This window comes from Salmo trutta, chromosome 7 (genome assembly GCF_901001165.1).
Source record: "Salmo trutta chromosome 7, fSalTru1.1, whole genome shotgun sequence".
Classification (NCBI taxonomy): domain Eukaryota; kingdom Metazoa; phylum Chordata; class Actinopteri; order Salmoniformes; family Salmonidae; genus Salmo; species Salmo trutta.
Window position 1 is genome coordinate 41,978,803 of NC_042963.1, and position 23,757 is coordinate 42,002,559.

General features: G+C 41.7%; 2 protein-coding genes across 2 annotated transcripts; one reads left to right on the top strand and one right to left on the bottom strand.

Annotated features, from left to right (window-relative positions):
• The first annotated feature begins 6,731 nt into the window (after nt 1-6,731).
• Nucleotides 6,732-12,545, top strand: LOC115197420 (protein FAM180A). The gene is made up of 3 exons (XM_029758924.1): nt 6,732-6,834; nt 11,791-11,888; nt 12,002-12,545. Exons 1-3 carry the CDS (start codon nt 6,732-6,734, stop codon nt 12,347-12,349), a joined length of 549 nt encoding a protein of 182 aa, XP_029614784.1. The 3' UTR covers nt 12,350-12,545.
• A 1,511-nt stretch (nt 12,546-14,056) lies between these two features.
• Nucleotides 14,057-23,373, bottom strand: LOC115197418 (solute carrier family 23 member 1). Its single transcript, XM_029758922.1, has 12 exons — nt 23,098-23,373; nt 21,288-21,422; nt 20,753-20,910; nt 18,321-18,480; nt 17,235-17,416; nt 16,780-16,900; nt 16,456-16,612; nt 15,956-16,209; nt 15,646-15,810; nt 15,195-15,303; nt 14,940-15,035; nt 14,057-14,738 (listed from the first exon to the last, which is right to left on the bottom strand). The coding sequence occupies exons 1-12, from the start codon at nt 23,143-23,145 to the stop codon at nt 14,476-14,478; spliced, it is 1,848 nt and encodes a 615-aa protein (XP_029614782.1). The 5' UTR covers nt 23,146-23,373; the 3' UTR covers nt 14,057-14,475.
• Between the last annotated feature and the right edge of the window lie 384 nt (nt 23,374-23,757).

Sequence of the window (23,757 nt, forward strand, 5' to 3'; positions counted from 1 at the left end):
AGCAAGGGGAAAACCGCTGGTTGACTTGGCAAACAAGATGAACTGGCACAGAGAGACAGGAAACACAGGGATATATACACCGGGGATAATAAGCGACACCTGGAGGGGGTGGAGACAATCACAAGGACAGGTGAACCAGATCAGGGTGTGACAATAACGCATGTCATTCCTACTGCCTCTGATCTGGCGTACTCACTAAACACAAATAGCATGTTTGTGAATGATGTCTGAAAGTTGGAGTGTGCCCCTGTCTGCTTGTAAAGAAAAAATACCAAAAATTAATTTGTGCCTTTTGTTTGCTTAATATAAGGGATTTGACGTATAGCAATTACTTTTACTTTTTACTTCTACTCAAGTGTGACAATTGAGGACTTTTTCCACCACTGTACTTAAGTACACTTAAAACCAGATACTTTTAGACTTTTACTCAAGATGTATTTTACTGGGTGACTCACTTTTACTTGAGTCATTTTCCACTAAGGTATCTTTACTTTAGCTCAAATCTGACAATTTAGCATTATTTCCATCACAGTACAATTGACACTGTTTCTTGCCTGTCACCTTGGACATGGTGTAGTGTCCCTCTCTGTGTCTCAGTGTCTCCCTCCCTCCCTCCGTCTGTCTGTCTGTCTGTCTGTCTGTCTGTGTCTGTCTGTCTGTCTGTCTGTCTGTCTGTCTGTCTGTCTGTCTGTCTGTCTGTCTGTCTGTCTTTCTCTCTCTCTCTCTCTCCCTCTTTCTCTTCATCTTTCTCATGAAGCAAGTTAACAATAGGCAGGCCCAGGTGGATGAGAGGAAGTTGTGAAAGCTGGTACAGAGCAGAGGAGGATCCAAGAGGAGTAGGAGGAGACCTTGGACCTGAGTAAATAAAGGACAGAAGGTCTGGCTGGCTGGCTGGAGGTCTGGAGTTATATCAATAAAGTGTCTCAGAGTAGGAGTGCTGCAAGGGAGGGGGTTCTGATCCTAGATTAGTACTCCTACTCTGAGGCGTTTTGGACCCGATTCAGACTTAGGAAATGTATCCCTTTTCTACGCACACCTTTTTCTACGCACTTCTCAGTAGTTGGTATTCAGACTTACCTTACGCAGGTGTCTAACGGGCTTTGCAGACGTGGTTCCCTTGCGGGCGCTGAATACATTTAATTCAACCGCTGAAAAGCTTCCCACATGCTGGCCAACAGATTTTCTCGTGGATTTTCTCGAGTGGACTAATGAAATAGCAAAATATCATTTTGGGGTTTTCCTTTAAGTTCAAGGTCAGAATATTCATAGAGAGAAAAGTGCATATAAAGGGAATTGCGTTCCATTTATGCACGCTTAACTCAGGTCGGAATTTCCCCCAATGAATACGAGCCCTGGTGTCCTGTGTGCTAAGAGGGGGGTGAGAGAGCCTGAACCCTCATGGAGCTTCTGGCACTGTAGTAGGATCATCTGTCGCCCCCGGAGACCGGAGGAGGTGGATTGTGGGGCGATGAGACCAGGATGTTGAGCAGACTTTATTAAGGTCTGTGTGTCTCTGGGGGGAGTCGAGTGTTTAGGATCTAAATGTTTTGGAGAGCTTCACGGTGGAAATGGTAGACAATACGGTGGAGTTCTCAGAATTTCCGCTATATTCTCCTTTTGAAGTCTCCTTTTTTAAATAGTAAAGTATTAACACTACACTTTCAGATGGAAACCATAGAAATGAAGTCTAAATCAAAATAATATTGTTCACGAATCACAAATATTTGGTGCCTCATAACAGTTTAACTTCTGAGAACCTTTGTGTAAATAATAATTCTCAAGAATTACAAATATTTGGTGCCTCATAACAGTTTAACTTCTGAGAACCTTTGTCTAAAACATGTTCCCTTTGGCGGTCTTGTTTTTATCGAGGCTGAAGTGATCTTTATAACCTAGACTGATAGAAAAATCATACAACATTATCATCAATCCACACCAAAGATTTCATTTTTCCCTCGGTAGATATGCTGGAGAGTCATTATTGGAGTAATCTGAACTGCATCGAGGTGGAGTATTGTGCATATTTGACAAATCTGACCATAGTGGAATATTGTTTTATTCTATTCTCATAGGTTAAATATATAAATGGAGTTTTTCGCTCAGTGGGGGATTTAATACTGTCATTTGTCAGAGTAATTGTCCTCAGTCAGTGCAGGATCCAGCATTTTCCCACAATGCTATTTTCGGTGCAGATTTGATATAGCAAATATGGCCTGTCCTAGAAAGTCACGTTTTCTGTGGGGATTTGTTGACTTCTTCATGTGTTTAATTACAATGATAATTCTACTGTCTATGAAGAACAGATGGAAAATGGATTTGATGGTCATGATTGGTGAAGTCTGAATGAATAAGGGGACATTTGTTCAGTCCCAAAACTCAATGTTGGTAGAGTTTAAAAAGGAATGGAGGGAGAAGGGGGAGGAGGGCTTCACCAACTGAATTTAGCCTGAGGATAGAGCACTGTAATGATGACAGCTGGCTTCTGAAGCGACTATGATCTCTCTGGAGCCAGATTGGGAAGTGCCTAGAGTATACTTTAGCTAGGATAAGATGTGCTGACACTACGTTTTCAGCCCACATCGTAGCATCACTATAGGAGAATTATGAGTTATATTGGTGTACCTTAAAAGAAAACTACACCCAGAAACTATCTTTTGGCATATGTTTAATTAGTCCATTATTGATATTCTCCCAAAATGTTTTGCATGTCAGCAATCAAGTTGACAAGATATGTAACTTTCAAAATACAGAAATCTGGCCCGTATGATGCATTTTGCATCATATAATGCCAAACGCAGCATCATATGATGCAAAATGCATCATACGGGCCAAATTTCTGTATTTCGAAAGTTACACATATCTTGACAACTTGATTGCTGACATGCAAAACATTTTGGGAGAATATCAACAATGTACTAATTAAACAAATACCAAAAGATAGTTTTTGGGTGGAGTTATCCTTTAAGATACATAATGCTGTTCTGGATAGGCCTATTGGTTTAGGCAGAATATTACCAAAACATCAGAAAACTATTTGCTTAATTTTCCAAGGGGAATTATCTTTGCTGATCTTAAAAGTATACTCACTGTACTTCTATAGCTGTGCACTATTGCTTTATGCATTGCTGTGAAGCTAACAGATCATCAGGGGCAATGGTAGTTGAGGGAATTCACCGAAAGGTTATATTCTGTTGGCTGCTGTCATCTAGTGGACATTTGATGGTAGCATTGATGGTCTCAGTACATTTTCAAACAAACCCTAAATGAGTTCAGTCATTTTAGTTGTAGTTTTTGATTGGTCTACAGTATTAGAATTGACTGGGAGCATTAGTTTGAGAAGACTGCCATCTTCTGGCACATTGCAGTAGGACACTGAAGTTACTTCAGTATGTAATCTTGGCACATAGAACCAGATCCCATGTTCACTCTGACCAAATACTTAATGCTAACAGTCTGTCACAAGAGACTACTTTAGGAGGGGATGGGAAGCATTGAGGATCAAACAGCGTGGCAAAATTACAGTATGCATGCCTGAGCTGGGTGAAAACGTGGACGATAGACAGTGAACCTGGAAAATCCTTCCAAGAAATGTTCCATACATCACACAGTAGTACACATGATGAACCAAAATGTATCTGCCCAGTGAAAATCTCATATTCTGTCATCCCAAATAATGTTGTTTACCCGTCTTATGCTCATATTTGTGGCCAAAGCATAAATTGGAGAAAAAACACTTCAAAAACCCCATCTCAAACCTGTATCTCAAACAGAATGTTTGAAAACACTTGCTATTTTCTCATAGATAAGTATGTCATCCTGCCTCATTGGCTGAGCTGGCCAATCAGCGGTCATCTCACATTAATATTTGTAATGACCGGTATACGGCCACACCATTCGGTTACACTTTATTTGGATAGTCCATCTGAAGATGCTCTACAGACTATCATTAACATTTCCATGAACTATCTGTTAACCCTAACCCTAACTCTAGCTCTAACCCTAACAATAACCCTTATTCTAACCCTTACCTTAACCCTAACCCTAGCCCTAACCGTAACCTTAGCAAGCAGTTGCTTATCAACAGATAGTTTGCAGATAGTATGACCATCTGTAGAGCATCTATAAATGGAAAATCCGGACTATCCAAATAAAGTGTGACCCCCCATTCTGTTGTTGGGGTACGCCCACACCCTTCCAAAGCAGAAAATCTGCTTTTTAAAAGACTTAATTCAAAAGTGTGTAAGGAAAAGCATTTCACTGATATTGTAATGAATTATAGGTCATATTTCATAGATATCTGAAATACGGGCCAGATACTTGAAGGGTTTGTTCTAGATGTGACAGTGAGTACTACATGTTTCACTCTTCTGGTTCTGTTGCATAACTCCAGTCCTAGAATTCTGTCAGTACTTAGGCATGTCCTGAAGAAAGTTCCTCACATATTTAAGTTTGTCAATAGATAACTGTACTTCTACAATAGATAACTGTACTTCTACAATAGAATACTTTACTTCTACGATAGATAACTGTACTTCTACAATAGATAACTGTATTTCTACTTCTACCATATTTTCTACAAAGCTATGTCTATTTGGACATGGCTTTTACTGTAACAGCATAAAGACAATTACCTTCTCCCCTTTTATATGAATTCAATTAAACTAGATAAATATTCACTCACATATCAATTATTTCACATCCTCACATAGACTGTGGTATTACTAATAGGGCTAGGAGAAGAAACTACGTTACATAGGGCAACTCTTTGAATTGGAGTGTGACCAAAAACAACCCATTTTCTATTCATTTCCCCTGTAAGAATAGAATGTTTGTCCAACTCATTGTGTTCTAATTTAGAGATTCTATGGTGGCCCCATCCATCTTTCCAACTACAACACTGTCTCTGCATTCCCTGGCAGCTTCATGACTGCCACATCTCATCAGTATGAGAGTGTCTCACTGGTCCTAAAGAGAGAGGAGTTCAACTTCGAATCGGAGGATAAATGATAAGTTAAGGAAAAACTGAGCTCTTTCTGAATTACGTTTAATTTACTGTACAACTATTGTTAGCTATAAGTTGCACAGAATGAAATAAATTACATAACACTACTAAATCACACATTTCTGTGATGTTTCTTCTTTTGGTGATCTTACTGCCAGCCTTGGAATAGAATGTGTCTCTTTGAAGAAGCTTCTTCAGATGGTTTGTATATAGGCGCTGGCTGTGTCCATTCCACTGTGCGTTTGGATAGCTATAATCTCTAGTAATAAATAATAATACTCATAATAATCACAATCATAATAATAATACATTTAATTTGTAGAGCAACAATATGCTGTGTTGGGTTGTGTGTTTGGAGTGTGAAGTATCCACACTCCACCTCCTAGAAAACAAAACTGGGTTGGTTCCCTGAAGTGTTCCTGGCACAGACACACACGATCCAAGTTCCAACCCTCCCAAGGATCCTCTCGTTAGCACAAGCAGAACTAATGTTGACCATGGATACAGAAACACGGCTCAGCAGTCTGGACAACAATAAATGCTTGCATTCATCCATTCACAAACCTCAAACTCAAGGCAGAGTCCAGTAATATGTCCTCAAAGCATTTTTTAAAAAAAAAAGGGAACATACACTGATTATACAAAACATTAGGAACACCTTCCTAATATTGAGTTGCATCCCACCTTTTGCCCTCAGAACATGCTTCAATTCATCGGGGAATTAATTTTACACGGTGTCGAAAGAATTTCACACGGACACTGGCCCATGTTGAGTCCAGTGCTTCCCACAGTTATCAGTTGGTTGGATTTTCTTTGGGTGGTGGAACATTCTTGATACACACGGAAACTGTTGAGCATGACAAACCCAACAGAGTTGCAGTTCTTGACACAAACCTGGCACCAACTATCGTACCCTGTTCAAAGGCACTTAAATCTTTTGTCTTGCCCATTCACCCTCTGAATGGCACACATACACATTCCATGTCTGAGTTGTCTAAAGGCTTACAAATCCTTCTTTAACCTGTCTCCTCCTCTTCATCTACACTGATTGAAGTGGATTTAACAAGTGACATCAGTGAGGGATCATAGCTTTCACCTGGGTTCACCTGGTCAGTCCATGTCATGGAAAGAGCAGGTGTTCTTAATGTTTTGTGTACTCAATGTATATTATTGATGAACACAAGATGTTCCACAGAGAAACTGGAATGCACTTATTAACATCAATGTAATTAACGTGATCAGGACTAGGAGGACAGTTCAGCATTAAGGAGGAGGAAGAAGAGAAAAGGAAGATAATGAAAGAGAAAAGAGGAAATGATCGTAAGGCGCACTTACGGTCAGAAGAGGACAAGGAGGCAACAGTAAGAAGTAGACGTGTCTCTCTGGGTCTGATGACTGCCAGATGACAGCACCAACAGTGTCAGCTGGTTTAAGTGTGTTAGAGAGAGAGAGAGAGAGAGAGAGAGAGGAAGAGGGAGAGAGAGATACAGAGAGAAAGAGGGAGAGAGAGAGATACAGAGAGAAAGAGAGAGAGAAAGAGAGAGAGAGAGAGAGAGAGAGAGAGAGAGAGAGAGAGAGAGAGGAGGGTACTATAGTGACACAGGATTTCAGAAAGGAGCAGAGCAGTTGCAGTGGTGGGATGGTCTGAGGTTTTTCCCAGTGGAGTGATTGTGGTCCTTGATCGTGGTCCTGGACCTGTGGCTCTGTCCAGTCTGTCCCTGGCTACTGGATGCCAGGTGGATGCCAGGTCACCATGATGCCCTGGAAGATGGTCATTGTTGCACTATTCTACTGCAATATCAACACATGTGCCACTTATCGGCATAACAAAGGTAAGAATATCTTCACCCATATTAATGTGTTCAATTGGAAATGTTATACAGTTTACAGTATGTTTATATGCAAGGATTATGTTTGATGTTGCTGTGTAATTGTAACCTGTGCATATGCCCTTTTAAAGGGTACGTTTTGCTGCAGTAGTTGTCCATAAATATAATTGATAGGAATGGACCTCATTCCCAGATGCTACATTAAACTCAACAGTAATTCTGCCAAAGAATTCAAGGCATTACTGAGAATCAGCTCATTGTGGATTGGAATATGTATCCACTGATGGAAAGATTGATGTAATGCTCTTATTCCAGAGAAAGGACAGATTAATGATCATTCTGTTATGATAGTCACAAAGTCCAATATCATTCCTGGTATCAAATGTCAAGCTAAAGTCATTTTACATATGCTTCTCTCTTGGCCTCAGCATCACCGTCTCAAATCCAGAAGACTAACACAGAATATAGACTTACCCTATCCCATCCCCATCACCCAGAAAACTGCAATCACTGAGTCACACATTTAATTCTGTCCTCTGTGCTTTGTCTGTCCAGCTGTAACCTCTGATTGAGCAAAGTCATTTTTATGCTCCATGAGGACTGAAAAGGGAAATGTTAAGACCTTCATTTCCTTTTCTATTGCTGTTGGAGAATTTAAAAAGTCTAAAGCTAGGAAATGAGAGAATATTTGAAAAATTGTGTGAATGCACTGTTGTAGCTGTAAAGCAGAAAGAAGCAGACATTCCCCTGCTATCTCCCAGAACCCCACCCACCTTAAACCAGACTGTACTAGCTGTGTTTTTACTCCGTTTTGAACAGCATTTACCTACATCTAGCTTATTTTACATCCCCCAGTATGAGCGTAATTAGGGAATTGCATTCAGAAGTGAGACAGACACTTCATTGTCATTGCGTCTCAGTGTACTCACAACAGTATGTGTTAACATTACTGATTAGTATGTACACAGATCCAGCAGCAGCAGCATCCACCAGCACAGCTGTAACATGCTGCACACATCACAACAACGTGCAAGCTGTGTGGTGGGGAGTGTACTGGGGATATTTTGGTATTTAGATTTTTTTCTGTGTTTGTTTAGGGTTAAAGGAGGAGTGACATTGAAATCCTTGTTTTCTCTCCAGCTGTTTTGATCTGTCTGAAATTCAAGTGCCCTACAGATGGACCTTAATGATGCTGAGCAACTGTAGCAGTGTTATACTTGGTTGGATAAATGATTTGACATCAGAAAAATCCAAATAATTTCTAAGAAATAGAATGGAGAACTCTTTTGTATTGTATTTACACTTGGAAAAAAGGGTTCTAAAAGGGTTCTGCAGCTGTCCCCATAGGATAAACTATTTTGGTTCCAGATAGAACCCTTTCTGGTTCAAGCTAGAACTCTTTTGGGTTCCATGTAGAACCCTCTGTGGAAAGGGTAGAACCCTCTGTGGAAAGGGTTCTACCTAGAACCAAAAGGTTTTTTAAAAGGGCTGGCCTATGGGGACAGTATAAGAGCCCTTTTTGGTTCTAGATAGCATATTTTTTACTAATAGTGTACAGGTGTAGCTGCCAAGAACTCACATTTCTGGTCCTCCAGAACAGTTGGGTCCCATTTTCTAGCACAATTAAACTATGGTCCTTAACGACTTGTATGTTTAAAGTTCCATTTCGGTTTATGTGTCGGCTACTGGGCTCAATGTGTGTATTAACTATCCGCATCTGTTTCTGATATGAAAACAATGAAATGGCTCCAAATATGAACTGCAGCAGGAAACTGATAGGCCCCTGAAGAATGAAAAACACACCACCAAAAAGTTTTCAAAGCTGTCTTGAATCTGGCTAAACTAGGTATTTTGTTGTTTTTGTTTCAGTTATTCTAGATATTGTTATGTGATGTGTTGTGGCAATTGGATCATATGGAAAAACATGTTCTTAGAATGAGAGGATTGAGGCTCAATCAGTACAATGACAGCTCAGGAGTACTGTCTTTCTAGCTTTTCTTGGATTACATTTGTTGATATTTGTTTCTCCTGGCTTTACTATGATTTGTGTATGGGTGGAGTGTCTAGAACATTGTTTGACATGCTCTGGTATATCTGATGAAATCATATCAACTTTGTGTTTGCTATTACACACATTCTGAAGTCATAGTAATCTCACTTACCTCAATGGAAAAGTAGTGATCAAATAGAATGAATTGTTTGATTTCGTCATGGCATCAACAAATCTTATTAGCTGAATGTACTAAAATAAAGGCAAACAAAAACCTTATCTCCATGTAGAACATTTTACTATTTTGGGGTGTAAATAAAAATATATGGAAAGTTTTGCCGACGATGGACAGCATATCTGTGCTAGTACACTCTTAGAAAAAATAGTTTCCGAAAGGGTTCTTCAGCTGTCCCAATAGGAGCAACCTTTTTGGTTCCAGGTAGAACCCTTTTTGGTTCCAGGTAGAAGTAGAACCCTTTTAGGTTCCATGTAGAAAGGGTTCTATATGGAACCCAAAAGGGATCTACCAGCAACCAAAAAGGGTTCTTCAACGGGTTCTCGTATGGGGACAGCCGAAGAACCCTTTAAGGTTTGAGATAGCACCTTTTTTTCTGAGAGTGTATGCTTGTATGCTGAACCCTTCGTTTGTGTAGGTGTCTACTGCATGGCTCCTGTCTCTATGGTCCTAGGACCCATCTCTGTTTCCAGCTGGCAAGAGATAGCTTTGTTATGACACACTCCTCTTCGCTTCCTGATGATTTTCTTCTAAACTTATCAGCCCTTCTTAAACAAGTACTAATTCAGGGCCTTCATTAGCTGGATTGACTGTAAACACCAAAGGAAGCACTGGAGAGAATATTCCAAAGTTTAATTCCTGGTATGTGCACTCGGGAATGTGCTCATGTCCAATAATGGATTTCCTCATTAGAGTTTGTTTTTCAAAGAACATCTGAATAAGATTTGCTTGTCAATGCACACTGAGTGTACAAAACACTACTGCATACAAAGCTCTCCCTTGCCCTCCATTTGGCAAATCTGATCTGTATCTGTATCCTCCTGATTCTTGCTTGCAAGCAAAAATTCTGAAGTACCAATGACAGCTCAATACGGAAGTTGTCCGATGAAGCGGATGCTAAGCTACAAGACTGTTTCGCTAGCACAGACTGGAATATGTTCCGGGATTCATCCAATGGCATTGAGGAGTATACAACATCAATCACCGGCTTCATTAATAAGTGCATCGATGATGTCATCCCCACAGTAACTGTACATACATGTCGCAACCATAAGCCATAGATTACAGGCAACATCTGCACTGAGCTAAAGGCTAGAGCTGCCGCTTTCAAGGAGCGGGACACTAATCTAGACTCTTACAAGAAATCCCGCTATGACCTCCGACAAGCCATCAAACAGGCAAAGCATCATTACAGGACTAAGATCTAATCCTACTACGCCGGCTCTAATGCTCGTCGGATGTGGCAGGACTTCTAAACTATCATGGATTACAAAGGGAAACGCAGCCACAAGCTTCCCAGTGACTTGAGCCCACCAGATGAGCTAAATGCCTTCTATGCTCACATCGAGGCTAGCAACACTGAACCATGCATGAGAGCAGCAGCTGTTCCGGACGACTGTATGATCACACTCTCCGTAGCCAATGTGAGTAAGACCTTTAAACAGATTAACATTCACAAGGCCGCAGGGCCAGACGGATTACCAGAATGCATACTCTGAGCATGCGCTGACCAGCTGGCAAGTGTCTTCACTGACACTCTCAATCCCTCTCTCTCTTTGTTCTCTATATTTTTTCCCTCTGTCATGTACAGTAACAATGCTTGTTCAGCATAACCGGTTTGTGTCTTTACAATATTTGTGGACTTGCGGAAATATGAATAGCTTTGATGTCATAAAACAGGGATCATCAACTAGATTCAGCCGCGGGCTGATTTTTTCTTAAGCGGATGATCAGGGGGCCGGAACATAATTACAAATAATTTGTAGACTGCAAATTCACTGGAAGAAGCCCAAACAAATATAATATTTGACAAAAACATAATAATTTCAAACCTTGCTTGCTTTTGTATACGATCACGGCTCTCTATTATGCTGGGAATAAAAAAATCACTTGGAGCTGATTTCCTGGGGTTTTTATAGTCTTTTATGTCCAACAATAAAAATCTAACACCAAAAAACCTTGGTGGGGGGAATAAAACCACTCGCAGCCCAAATTTGGCCCTTGGGCTGCCAGTTGAGAAACCCTGTCATAGAATGATTTACAATCCTGTATTTGGATTGAGATGAGAATCCAGATAGCAGATTTCAGTAAGTGGTGGTCCTTATTCCATGTGAAACCAACTCAAAAGATGAGTAGGTGAAATGTTCTTTGGGAAGTGTCCTGCTTTGACCAGTTCACATGTTCTGGTTAGCACTCACTCTTAAAACCAGTGTCCAATGTTGCTCTGGTAAGTGAGCTCTGTCTGTTTATGAAAAGCAGACTCATCTCTAAGTCAGTCGGTAAGTCAGTCTCTCTCTCTCTCTCTCTCTCTCTCCCTCTCTTTCTCTCTCTCTCTCTCTCTCTCTCATCCCATGTGCCTCTCTGCTTTGAATTCTTTGCCTTTGAAGCCTGAGGTCATTTCTTACAGTCTGCTGATCAGAGCCATTCGTAAGGTCACACATTTCAGGTTTCTCAAACTGAACCGTGTGGTGCTCTAAGGTCCTCACATGTCTGTGAACATTATGGCTGTAAAGTCTACCCTGTTATATACAGTACCTGTCAAGGCATGCAAGGTGTACTGTATGTTAGCCTTGTCTTGGGAATTCATCTTAATATGCAATACATCTGGTTCAAGCCACATGGTCTGCATCGCATGATGAAACCCTGGGCAAGAGTTAAAGAGAAAGTAGTAGGTTGAATAACATTCTATCTATCTCTTTCTCTCTCTCTCTCTCCCTCTCCCTCCCTCTTTTAGTCCTTTACCCATCAACTGTTCGAGTGAAGAGAGGGATGGCATCAATGGTGAACCCTACTTTTCAGAACTCCATAGAGGATGTCAATTTACTATTTGAGGTGAGATATTTTCCTTGGATAACTACAGTAGCAAATATTGTATGAATCCTCTGAGTTAATAACCAAAAATATGGGTTTGTAATGAGTCTACTGTTTTTGGCTGTGCTGTGTAGATCCTGCTGGCTGGCCTGCAGTTTGGAGACGAGCACACCCTGTTCTCCGTGCAGGACGAGGAGTTGGCCTCCCTGCGGAAGACCAAAAAGCTGGAAGTCATCTGCGAGGACATCCTGCCCAAAACACTCTCTGATATCCGTCGCCTGACCTCTGACCTTTCCAATCACATGGGCCACCTGCGCCTGGAGGACTTTGAGCGCACTGTGCTGACCATGGTGTACACCGCCCAGCGGCTGGCCAACGCTACCACAGGCCAGCAGAGAGACTTGTGGGCAGAGTCCTTTGTCAGTTTGTACACAGCTATCAAGCTGGACCTGACAGCTGAGAACGACCTCACAGCTAAATGATATTCACAATGTTGGGGATTGATACTATACTGATACATATCGCTGCCTTTATTTCCAGATCTCTATTGGAGAAGGAATTTCTCTAATTTTCTATTATTCATTATAGGTACGATGTTTCAGCATGATTTTCTTGGCAACCCTTGAGTACTATCGTATCACATGGACTCAAAATTAAAGTTTCTGAGATATACTTTAATCCTATTGCTGTTTTTTATATGCATTGGGACAATACATTTCTTTGATTTATTTCAAACTTTTTTAAAGGTTTATTACTAGTGTTACCCTGAACCAACTTGGAAATGCGGAGAAATCAGTATGCTTACATTAATTTTAAAAATAATTTCTTTAAAAAGCAACAATTTTTGTAATATTTGTATACAGTTCTTATACATTGTGTTATCATTAAATACAAGATCCACTGAAAAGAAAAAAATATGAACAATGTACAACATTTCCAAGCTTTGAAAGAATATGTTTCACAGCAAAAATGTATTCACACCCCAAAAAGCCAAAAGATCCCTGCCAAAAGTTCATTTAGAAAATACAAAGCAAACCTATACAAGGGCCAGGATTCAATCCGATCAGCGGCAACCCTCGTTAGCCGACAAATGCAGAGCTTTTCATAGATTTTTTGGGGGCCATTTATCTGCATTACATGCTGACCAGACCGAATATGTGTCGCGTGCGTGAGCGTTGCAAAATACACATACATGTTATTCAATCATTGCACCCACACTGCTCGCACGCGTCAGCGAGCATCTGCGTAGCCAGGCGCTAAAATATAACTTGGTTGTATTTGTGACGCTCAACGTGCTGCAAGTTCTTCCTCTCCCATCTCCTCATTGGTTTTTAGGAACATATACACACGTGCCATCTCCTCATTGGTTTTTAGGAGCATATACCAACGTGCCATCTCCTCATTGGTTTTTAGGAGCATATACCAACGTGCCATCTCCTCATTGGTTTTTAGGAGCATATACCAACGTGCCATCTCCTCATTGGTTTTTAGGAGCATATACACACGTGCCATCTCCTCATTGGTTTTTAGGAGCATATACCCACGTGCCATCTCCTCATTGGTTTTTAGGAGCATATATCCACGTGCCATCTCCTCATTGGTTTTTAGGAGCATATACACACGTGCCATCTCCTCATTGGTTTTCAGGAGCATATACCAACGTGGGTGATTGAAAGATGAACTGAGATCCACACTCCAGTCGGTTGTGGTAATGCACCTATAAAGTCCAAATAATAATAATAAGCCTGAAGGAAGGAGGAGAGATGACTAGAAACTCATTTGGTTTACCGTTTTATCTGTGGATTAATTGTCGGAGTAGAGGACTTGTGCATTTCAGGTAAAATAACAACCCAATGTTTATATCCCAGGACAAATTAGCTAGCAACACAAGCTAGCTAGCTAAATTGCCATAAATGTTTAATGCTTTTCGACTTGTCCCCAAATTAATATAATTGGTTCAGAGTATAGTTTTGCTATTTCAAACTGCGAGTCCTGATTGCGTCTGGTGTGGGGGGACAAAATCAACATGTGCGCGATGGTACACGCAGATGTTAGAGCTGTCAATATGTATAGCAGCTGCTGTTGTAGTCATTGTCATGAAACCACACCTGTCCTGATATCCTAGCCATGTTAAAAGTTCAGAATGAGAAAGTGTAGGCTTTATAGAAATAATGACACATTTAAAATCATTAAACAACATAATAGGGATTTATATCAACCTAATCAAGATGTACATTACATCCCACATTCCAGTGTTTGAACTTGTAACGTGACTGCATGGGATTTCTACTAATGCTACTGGGTGCATCCAATGGCAATGTGTGCGATAGATAACGCCAGGAGCCGCTTGTGGATTATTACAGCTCTAATGCAGTTACACCTCCGACACTGCCTAAACAAAAACAATGAAAAGCTATGCGTTTGTTGGCTCACGAGGGTTACTGCTGATCTGATTCTGGCCAAGAAGTGAGTAGAAAATGTCTGACTAAATAAGTATGGATAGCGTTCTTTTACAGTGTCTTAAGAGCAGGACAGCTGGTCCAAGTCACGAGAGCTGCCTTTGTTATTGTTGTTGTTGTTTTAGCCAGAGTCTGGGCTTGCTCAGTGTTCATAGGGCCACTGATCTGATGATATGTGAGGGCTCTGGCTTCCCAGGTTGCTTCCTGGTGTCCAAAGAGTCCACCCCGGGCTTGTCCTGTGAGCTGGGTGCATTCAGAGGGAGGAATGGCACATATCGAACCCAGGTGTAGGAGGAGAGGCAAGAGCTGATTCCAAATGGAAGGTTGTACACCTCGCTACTCTCCAAGGTGTTGCTGGAGTCGTCCAGGTGGATCTTGTTCCAGGCTATGATGCCTCGCTCTCGCTTGGTTCCTGTGTGGCCCAAAGCAGTGGCGTTAGAATGCTTCAACTCACCTATAACAGAGACTTGTGAATCTTAGGAAAGCTGTATAATGTTTTTGAGGTCTGGGGAGGAGATTAACTAACATTGAATATGTCTACTCTTTACCTAATCATTACTCTATGTGAAACAGTTGCATAGATATTCCCCCTTATTCCTGGGTGGAAGCTTACCAGGAATGGTGTTGTCAAGGAAGAACCCAAAGAAGCCTCCAACAAACATGCTGGTTGTCAGAAGCACCTGCAGCAGTTGGTCCAGCTCAACCATACCTGACAAAGAGAATACAATTCATCACACTGGGCCAATTCACATACTAGAGGAACCTTAGATCTCCATGTTGATCTTCTGTTGAGCTTTTTCCCCAGCTTTTTGTAAAGAAGTTTGAATATTTTGTTTTACAGTGTTACATGTGTTATCTGCTCTGATACCTGTTGCTATGGCATCTGGGTTCTTGAATATCCAGTTTGGAATGACCAGCCCGGAAAACATGGAAAACCCAAAGATAAAGATGTTCCGGGAGGAGTTCATGTCTGCATACTGTCAAATGATAAGGAGAGAGGAGATGACAAATAAACAGAGCCAACCAGTCATTAGGGTTCCAAAATTACAATAACTTTCCCAAATTCCCATATTTTCCATAAATCCTGGTTGGAGGATTCCCGGAGATCCTGCTTATTCCCTCCTGATACCAGAAATATTTTAACTGGGATTTCTGGAAAACCTGAGACTTTTACCTGAGTTTTCCAACCCTACTTGTCAGTAAAGACCTGAATGAAAAAGCCTTCATATGCAAAATGTCTTGTGGCCACTGTACAAAAACAATGTGTAAATTAACCTAGGCAACTGTCCAAACTGGTTTGAGTCTCCACAGGAGTTTACCTGCAGATTTGAAACTCCAGCTGCAGATATGACCCCAAACATGACCAAGAACATTCCTCCAACCACAGGTGTGGGGATGGTGGTGAAAATGGCTCCAATTTTACCAAACAGTCCCATGATGATCAGCAAGACGCCACCAGCAACGATCACCATTCGACTGCCCACCTACAAGAAAAGAGAACATTGTCTATTGAGACTGTTCACAGCTAATAGCTTTTATAAGTTCCATATTCCAAAAAACATTGATTCAGCTCAGTTTAACATCTAAAAACAGATTCTATATTGAAAAATAGCCTCTAGCCCATCTCACCTTGGTGATCCCCAATGCTCCCACATTCTCACTGTAGGAGGTGGTTCCGTTGCCTGTGCCCCAGGCCCCAGCCAGCAGACAGCCAAGCCCCTCGATGCCAATGCCCCTGTTGATGGCATGCTTTGGGGGAGGAGGGGCCCCTGACAGCCTGGCACAGGCGTGGTAGTCCCCCACCGACTCTATCATGGAGGATATCACCCCAGCCAAGATCCCTACCACTCCTGCCAGGCTCACAGTTGGTAAGCCCCACTGACCTGAGTTTGGGTGGTCCAGTTAATGTATAATACATTAGGGTCTTTTTAATAATGCACATATCAATAAACCATACATATTCATTACCCATATAGTACTAAAGGTTGGGGTTAGGGGTTTTCCTGACCATGTAACCAGACCATGTGACCTGACCATGTGACCAGACCAGGAAAAACGTATCCAAACATCTGATTATCAGGTTATGGAGTTGTTGCTTAAGATTCCCCCTGAGCGGGTGTGCCTCCTACCTGGGTATGGGAATCTGAACCAGGGGGCTTGGACTATGACATCCCCCTTCAGGTCTGTGCGAGCCAGGTAGCCATATTGCTCCGGCTGTGAGGGCAGGACGTCAGAGATGGTGAAGATGTAACAGATCAGCCATGACAGTGTGATGCCAAGGAGCACCTGAGGAAGACGTCACATACAGTACATGTAAATATGTTACACCAGTCATTATTAGGACCAGAAGTTTTCCCAGACCACAGAAACTGACCAGGGAAAACTCTGGGTCCTATATAAGGGCTTGAGAGAACAGTGAACAGCTTTGAGTCTTAATTTCCCAATGGACTTACTGGTAGAATCTGGAAGATGTAGATCTTGGAGGTGTGGAGTTTCTTGGTCTTGCTGTATGTGGGGAATGGTACAGGGATGTGTCGGAGGTACTGGGAGAACAGGATGATCAGAGCAGTCGTCCTGTAGTAAAGAGACTAACTCTGTTCACAAAGCAGAATGTGCCCTCTAGCTATGCACTTAGCATGGGTACCATTTTACAGTATGTAGCCATTGACATGCATGAATTCATAGCTTACGCCAAACCTGGTCCGGGACAGCTAGAGGGTGTGCATGCTTTTGTTGCAACCCTAAATCCAGCCGATTAATTGAATCTGTAGTTTTAATGCTGGGCAGGAACACAAACCTGCACACCTTATGGCTCTCCAGGTCAAGGATGGATGACTACAGGCTTGTGGGGGGGTTTGAAGTAAAACCCATAAATCAGACTTAAATAACCCTACTGAGAGGTACATACATAGTTGAGATGCCCCAGTGGTTCCCTGCATTCATTCCAGCTGAGTCGTATAGGGACAGGCCAATCAGAGAGATGGTGGGTGCGATGGTAAGGGGACCAATGAAACGCATGAAGAGACCGATGAGGCCAGAGAAACCCACCAGGACCTGGAACAAGGAGCCCACCATGATGGAGCCCTGTAGCTGTAGAGGAATAAACCACATAAGCATATACACACAATCAATAACCACAATAAGATGGGAAATCCTATAGATGGGAATTGTGTAAATAATGGCTTGTCAAGGGTTATTCAGAAATGTTCTAACGTGGCTAAACTCGCCTTCTCTCTCTATAAAATACACTGAGTGTATAAAATATTAGGAACACCTTCCTAATATTGAGTTGCACCCCCTTTTGGCCTCAGAACAGCCTCCATTCGTTGGGGCATGACTCTACAAGGTGTCAAAAGCATTCTACAGGGATGATGGCCTATGCTGACTTCAATGCTTCCCATAGTTGTGTCAAGTTGGCTGATTGTCCTTTGGATGGTGGACCATTCTTGATACACACAAAAAACTGTTGAGCGTGAAAAACCCAGAAGGGCTGCAGTTCTTGATAACACTCAAACCGGTGCACCTGGCACCTACTACCATACCCCGTTCAATATTTTGTCTTGCCCATTCACCCTCTGAATGGCACACATATACAATCCATGTTCAATTGTCTCAAGGCTTAAAAATCGTTATTTAACCTGTCTCCTCCCATTCATCTACACTGACTGAAGTGGATTTAACAGGTGACATCAATAAGGATTCACCTGGTCAGTCTATGTCATGGAAAGAGCAGGCGTTCCTAATGTTTTGTACACCCTGTGTACTGTTTATGCCATTTAGCAGACGCTTTTATCCAAAACTTACAGTCAGTACATACATTTTACAATATGTATGGTTCTGGGAATCAAACCCTGGCATTACAAGCGTCATGCTCCACCATCTCTCTCTCTCTCTCTCTCTCTCTCTCTTTCTCTCTCTCTCTCTCTCTCTCTCTCTCTCTCTCTCTCTCTCTCTCTCTCTCTCTCTCACTCCGTGTGGTAAGTGTGTCACTCACCGCTCGCATGCGGCTCTGCCACACCTCTACATACTCAGGAGAGGTGGCGTTGACCAGGGAAGCATTCTGGGTCCAGGCAGGGCATGTCCACTCTGGCATCGACAGCATGGCCATGGAGGGAGCCAGCAAGGTGAAAGTACCCCCCTGAAGAATGGGCAGTCTGAGGGGTAGAGAGAGAGATTAGGGAGAGAAAGAGAGAGGGGGAAGGGAGAGAGAAAGTGCAAGAGAGTGGGGGAGAGAGGGAGAGGGAAGAGAGAGAGGGGGAAGTATGATGTCTGAAATCACAATTGCAAAGATGTTCTGTCTAAAGTGTAGAGACTAGTACATAAGGAATTCATCCCCATAATCAATTTCACAGGGAATTAGGATGAATTTATATCCCTTTGCTTTGTAGTATCATCCAAAACAGACTTGTCTTGTACAGTAGTTGTCAGAGATGAGTATTGAGCTGAGATGCAGAGCGCTACTGTAACATCATCCAAACAAAGGTTGCCTTTTATGAATCAACCCCTCCTTTCTTTCCGTAGAGTACAGTCTCAATCAACTCCCAGCCAAAGTGCAAGTACTTAGCTAACCCAATCCAAAACACGCAACCTCCAGGTTCAAACAGCATGGCCTGACTCACACAGCACATTGTTTCTCTAGATCTAATTTTAGGCCTTGAAGGGCTGATTCAAATCTTGTGAGGACGTTATGTAAAAACCATGTCTTTCCAATCAAGACTCCTACAGGTTAATGTAATGACTATCTGCTGTGTGTCTCCATCCTCTGATACATTAGACCCCACTTTCAATTATACTACTGATGACAGATGGATCAGTAATGACAATGGACCCTCTAAATACAGTGAACTGATCGTTTGTCTGTGTAAATGTTGACTCCTATGGCATTACAATACAATTAGCTACGTTTCTAACTGACACGTATACATGTGTCACATCTCATATGCTGATCAGGGCTGTGCTGGAGTTTCACTCCCTACTAGCGAGTTCAACACATCCATTGTTTTCCTCACAGCTGACCTCCAGGCTTTTGGAGATCTTTGCCTGCAGGAATGTGGACTTAATGTGAGCTAGTTTATCGACCTAATAAGATGGAAATTCCTAACTAATCCTGTTATGATGATATGATGCAGAACTCTGGGTCAGGTTATGGTTGGCCAGGTTGGACCTGGGCAGCTGGGCAGTGCCATACATGGCCTTACAGTACACCATTGATAGAACAACACCTTGCTTACAGTACACCATAGATAGAACAACACCTTGCTTACAGTACACCATAGATAGAACAACAACTTGCTTACAGTACACCATAGATAGTACAATACCTTGCTTACGGTACACCATAGATAGAACAACACCTTGCTTTTGGTACACCATAGATAGAACAACACCTTTCTTACGGTACACCATAGATAGAACGACACCTTGCTTACAGTACACCATAGATAGAACAACACCTTGCTTTTGGTACACCATAGATAGAACAACACCTTGCTTTTGGTACACCATAGATAGAACAACACCTTTCTTACGGTACACCATAGCTAGAACGACACCTTGCTTACAGTACACCATAGATAGAACAACACCTTGCTTACGGTACACCATAGATAGAACAACACCTTGCTTACAGTACACCATAGATAGAACAACAACTCTCATTTTCCATTCTCAGTCAGAAAATAGATGTTTCTGTGAGAAATCTAGCACTTGCATACCATACTAAGACCTAGCTAGTGCACAATAATGGCACATGCTTTAATAACCTAAAGCCCCAGTACCCACTCCATAATATCCTATTGTGTGAGGCTAATGCATCACACTGACCTGAAAAACATGCTCCAACGGTCAACAGAGGCTTAGAAGGAAACTTAAGAACCCATAGTATACAGCCCAGTTCAGGGGTGTCAAACTCATTTTGCCCCGGGGGCTTCATTCAGTCTTCAACAAGGTCTGGAGTGCTGCACTACATTATTATTTTTTCCCTCGCCGTCAAAATTTGCAAAACAAATTCCTCTATATATACATCGTTTTGGGAATGTTCGATGCTCCCTGACTGTCTAGAGTTCATTTGGGTGATTATCAGCGAGCTGATAACATGTCTACACAGTTTGGAATTGGTTTCATTGGTTTTAAAGTATATTGATTTCATGGAATTTATGGCACTTTGTTTTGATTCCAACATGACAAGACAACGAGGAGATGCCAAGCCTCGTCCTCTACCTGTATGGCGTCTCCATATATCATAGGTAACTCCACCTTCACAAGAGGTTATCTTTTTAAGGTCATTCTTCATTGACCATATAAAGTTTGGCACCTTTGTTCTTTCTTCCCCTTGCTGTAGGCCCCCTTTATGTCAACAGTCACTGTTGTTCCTGATGAATGATTGGCCCAAAGCAATATCCAACCAACCCCAGCTCCCCTCCTCACCTGATTCCAAAGGTGACCTGCAGCAGGGTGCACACGCCTGACACAAAGAAGATGGTGCTGATGAGGTGACCCTGGGTCAGGCTGTCATGCTGCAGACACAGACCCTGAGACAGGATCAGAGGGATGGCGATGATCCCTCCAAACGCTGTCAGGCAATGCTGAGGAGAGACAGGGGGGGATGGAGGGGAGAGAGGAAGAAGAGGAGAGGCACTCATGAGGGTTAAACCCACCGAGGATACTGAAGCCAAGATGAGCAGCTGAAATCACAGGTACAGGTACAATATTTGCCATCAGCCTCAACAAAAATCCCGCTGTTGAATATTTAAGATTGAGGTCCTCATGTGACTTGGTGGCTTTCTTTTTAATTTGAGCCCAAATTAATCCTGGGAAACTAGGTTATTTGACTGTTCATCCAATTGATTACACTCACTGCCTAATCAAATCAATGGAGCCCTGAGGAGGCCCATCCTCTGCTGCACCCAGGCCAACCACGACCAGTGAGCCTCCAATTATATAAAGTAGGGCTTGGACCTACCTGGATGCCCAGAATGATGCAAAGGTACCAGGGTGGGATGTCTGTGACACAGTAAGCCAGTTTGTTCTTGTCGTCCTCCTCAGAGAGGTCGGAACCCTCTCCATCCTTCTCCAGATCACAGAAACGCCCATCAATCTACAGGACAGAGACCAGAGTCGCATTCATTGGGGCTCAAATAGGTCTGACAGACATAATATGACTCATAACACAGGCTTAAAACCTTTTAATGCAGTGAGCTAAATCAGGGTCACACAGAGTGATTCTTGGTAGTCTTAAATAAATCTACCTTGAAACGAAAGTATACACCTCACACACATGGTTATGGGCTTAAAAAAAGAAGACACCTGTACCATGTCAGATATAGAGTTGAAATGTATTTAATTTTGAGTTTGCATCCCAATATTACACTTTATTTACATTACAGAAGACTTAAATATAACAAAACATTATGACATAGAGACACTGAATTTTCATCTGTTTTTAAACAGTAACTTTATTGATGATGAAATTATGAAAAATATGCAGGAAAGGGCTACTATCACCCATAGGGCTTTTAAATTATTTACTGAAAGTGTTTTGTTAAGACATTCTAGAAACCCGTGTCACGTATAGTTGTATACCAAAGCCAGCCTATCAGTGCTTGCTGAATAGATTTACTCAGAGATGTGTGTAGACTGTTTGCTTACACTATGGAAGTTTAGTTGCTAATTGTTTATGTCAAATTTGAATGTTGACTGTATAGCGTATATAAGATTAATACATTTCTTATCTCATTAAACTACACAAATCCTTTATTTCAGGCAAACATTATATGATTTGATCATGGGGTTGGGGAGGTGTGCCCCTTTCTGTACAATGAGCTCATTTCTGGACAATATTTATGCAGAAAATAAAAGCCTAATTAGCTACTTATATACACACTTATAAACTACAAATTAGTGGCTAATATGTGTAGCTAAATACATTTTCAAGGCTATCATGGAGAAAATCAATTTGATCAGAAATATGTGTGTCAACAAATCAACAAATCCAACAACTCGCATAGAAACCCAGTATCCTTAAATTTTTTTCTTGCCCCTTACTGTTTCCTGTCATTTTGCGGTCAATTATTTGCACCAGAGAGCCATTATAACTAAGTTATGCATGAGGGACTAATTGCGGGTCAGGTGATCGTACCGGCGGAACCGTATAGAAAGTTAACAACACTTCTCAGGATAATAAGAATGAGCAGCTCCATTCTGCCCAACCAAACCCATAATAGAGCACACATCCTATTTCAAGGTATACATGTGACTGTTGGCTTGAAGTAGCATTCATATAAACAAGACCCATTCTAAGGAATTCAAGTCACTCAGTTCTTATGAATTCACTCAGACTTCTTGGAAATGATTAACTTACTATTGTAGCCCGTTACAGTATTACAATACTACAGTATGCAATCTGAAGAGTACCACATGTGTTATGATATGGTAATTAGTTAAGAGGAAGAGATCAATATATCACCTTGGCTGAAAACGACTTGGAATTTGTTTCTTTGTTTGAGTTTACACATTCATCTATGTGCAGAAAATGCATTACGTGTGTTCCCTCAGAACTGGTACCTGTAGTAGGTGGCGCTCGCAAATGTTCATCTCTGATACAAAGAAAACTATCATTGTTGAATATTGTGTATACATATCTAAATGTTACAGGGTTTATGCTTTACAGCCTGTAACTTTTAGGTTTACTATGAACATAATCTTTACTCAAAGTCACTGCAGCAAATGTCAACAGAATCCTCCAGCACGGGAATAATTGTGTTCATACTTACAGCAAATGCGTAGTTTTCAAGACCATTGCTTTCCTTTTCTGGAGCCATGGCTCCAGTCTGGACTCAGCTAGGATGTTGGGTCCTCTGAGTTATGAGTGAATAATCTCAACAGGCGAGCAAAGAGGAGAGAGAATACAGGAGAAGGAGAAAAAAGAGATAGATAGTATGCGGGGAGAGGGGGGAGAGAGAGAGCAAGATAGGGGAAGGAGGGATGGAGAGAGAAGTAAAGAGAGAGTTCAAACACGAGACTACTGCTGATTGTAACTGAAATGAGTCCCACCACCAGCCTCTCATGTGAACCCAATTACAACAGCAAGGCAATCAGCTGATCAGGCCCTCGCGACCGTAGAATAGAACCTTTCAGGGCACTAGCTCTACCTCTCTTTCTCTCTCTCTTTTATTGGCATGACAAAAAAATGTTGTGTTGCTAAAGCACAATGTTGAACTAATAGAAACAATAACACATTTAGAGACATTGGAATCCGAAACACTCTTTACTGTATAACCCTGACGTCAGTACCGTATACCAGAGAAAAATACTGTATGTGATTCAACCTCCTCCCCCTCCTCCCCCTTCTAGTGAGCCAAACTATGACATATAACATCTCTCTCTCAATTCAATTTTAATTTAAGGGCGTTATTGGCATGGGAAACATATGT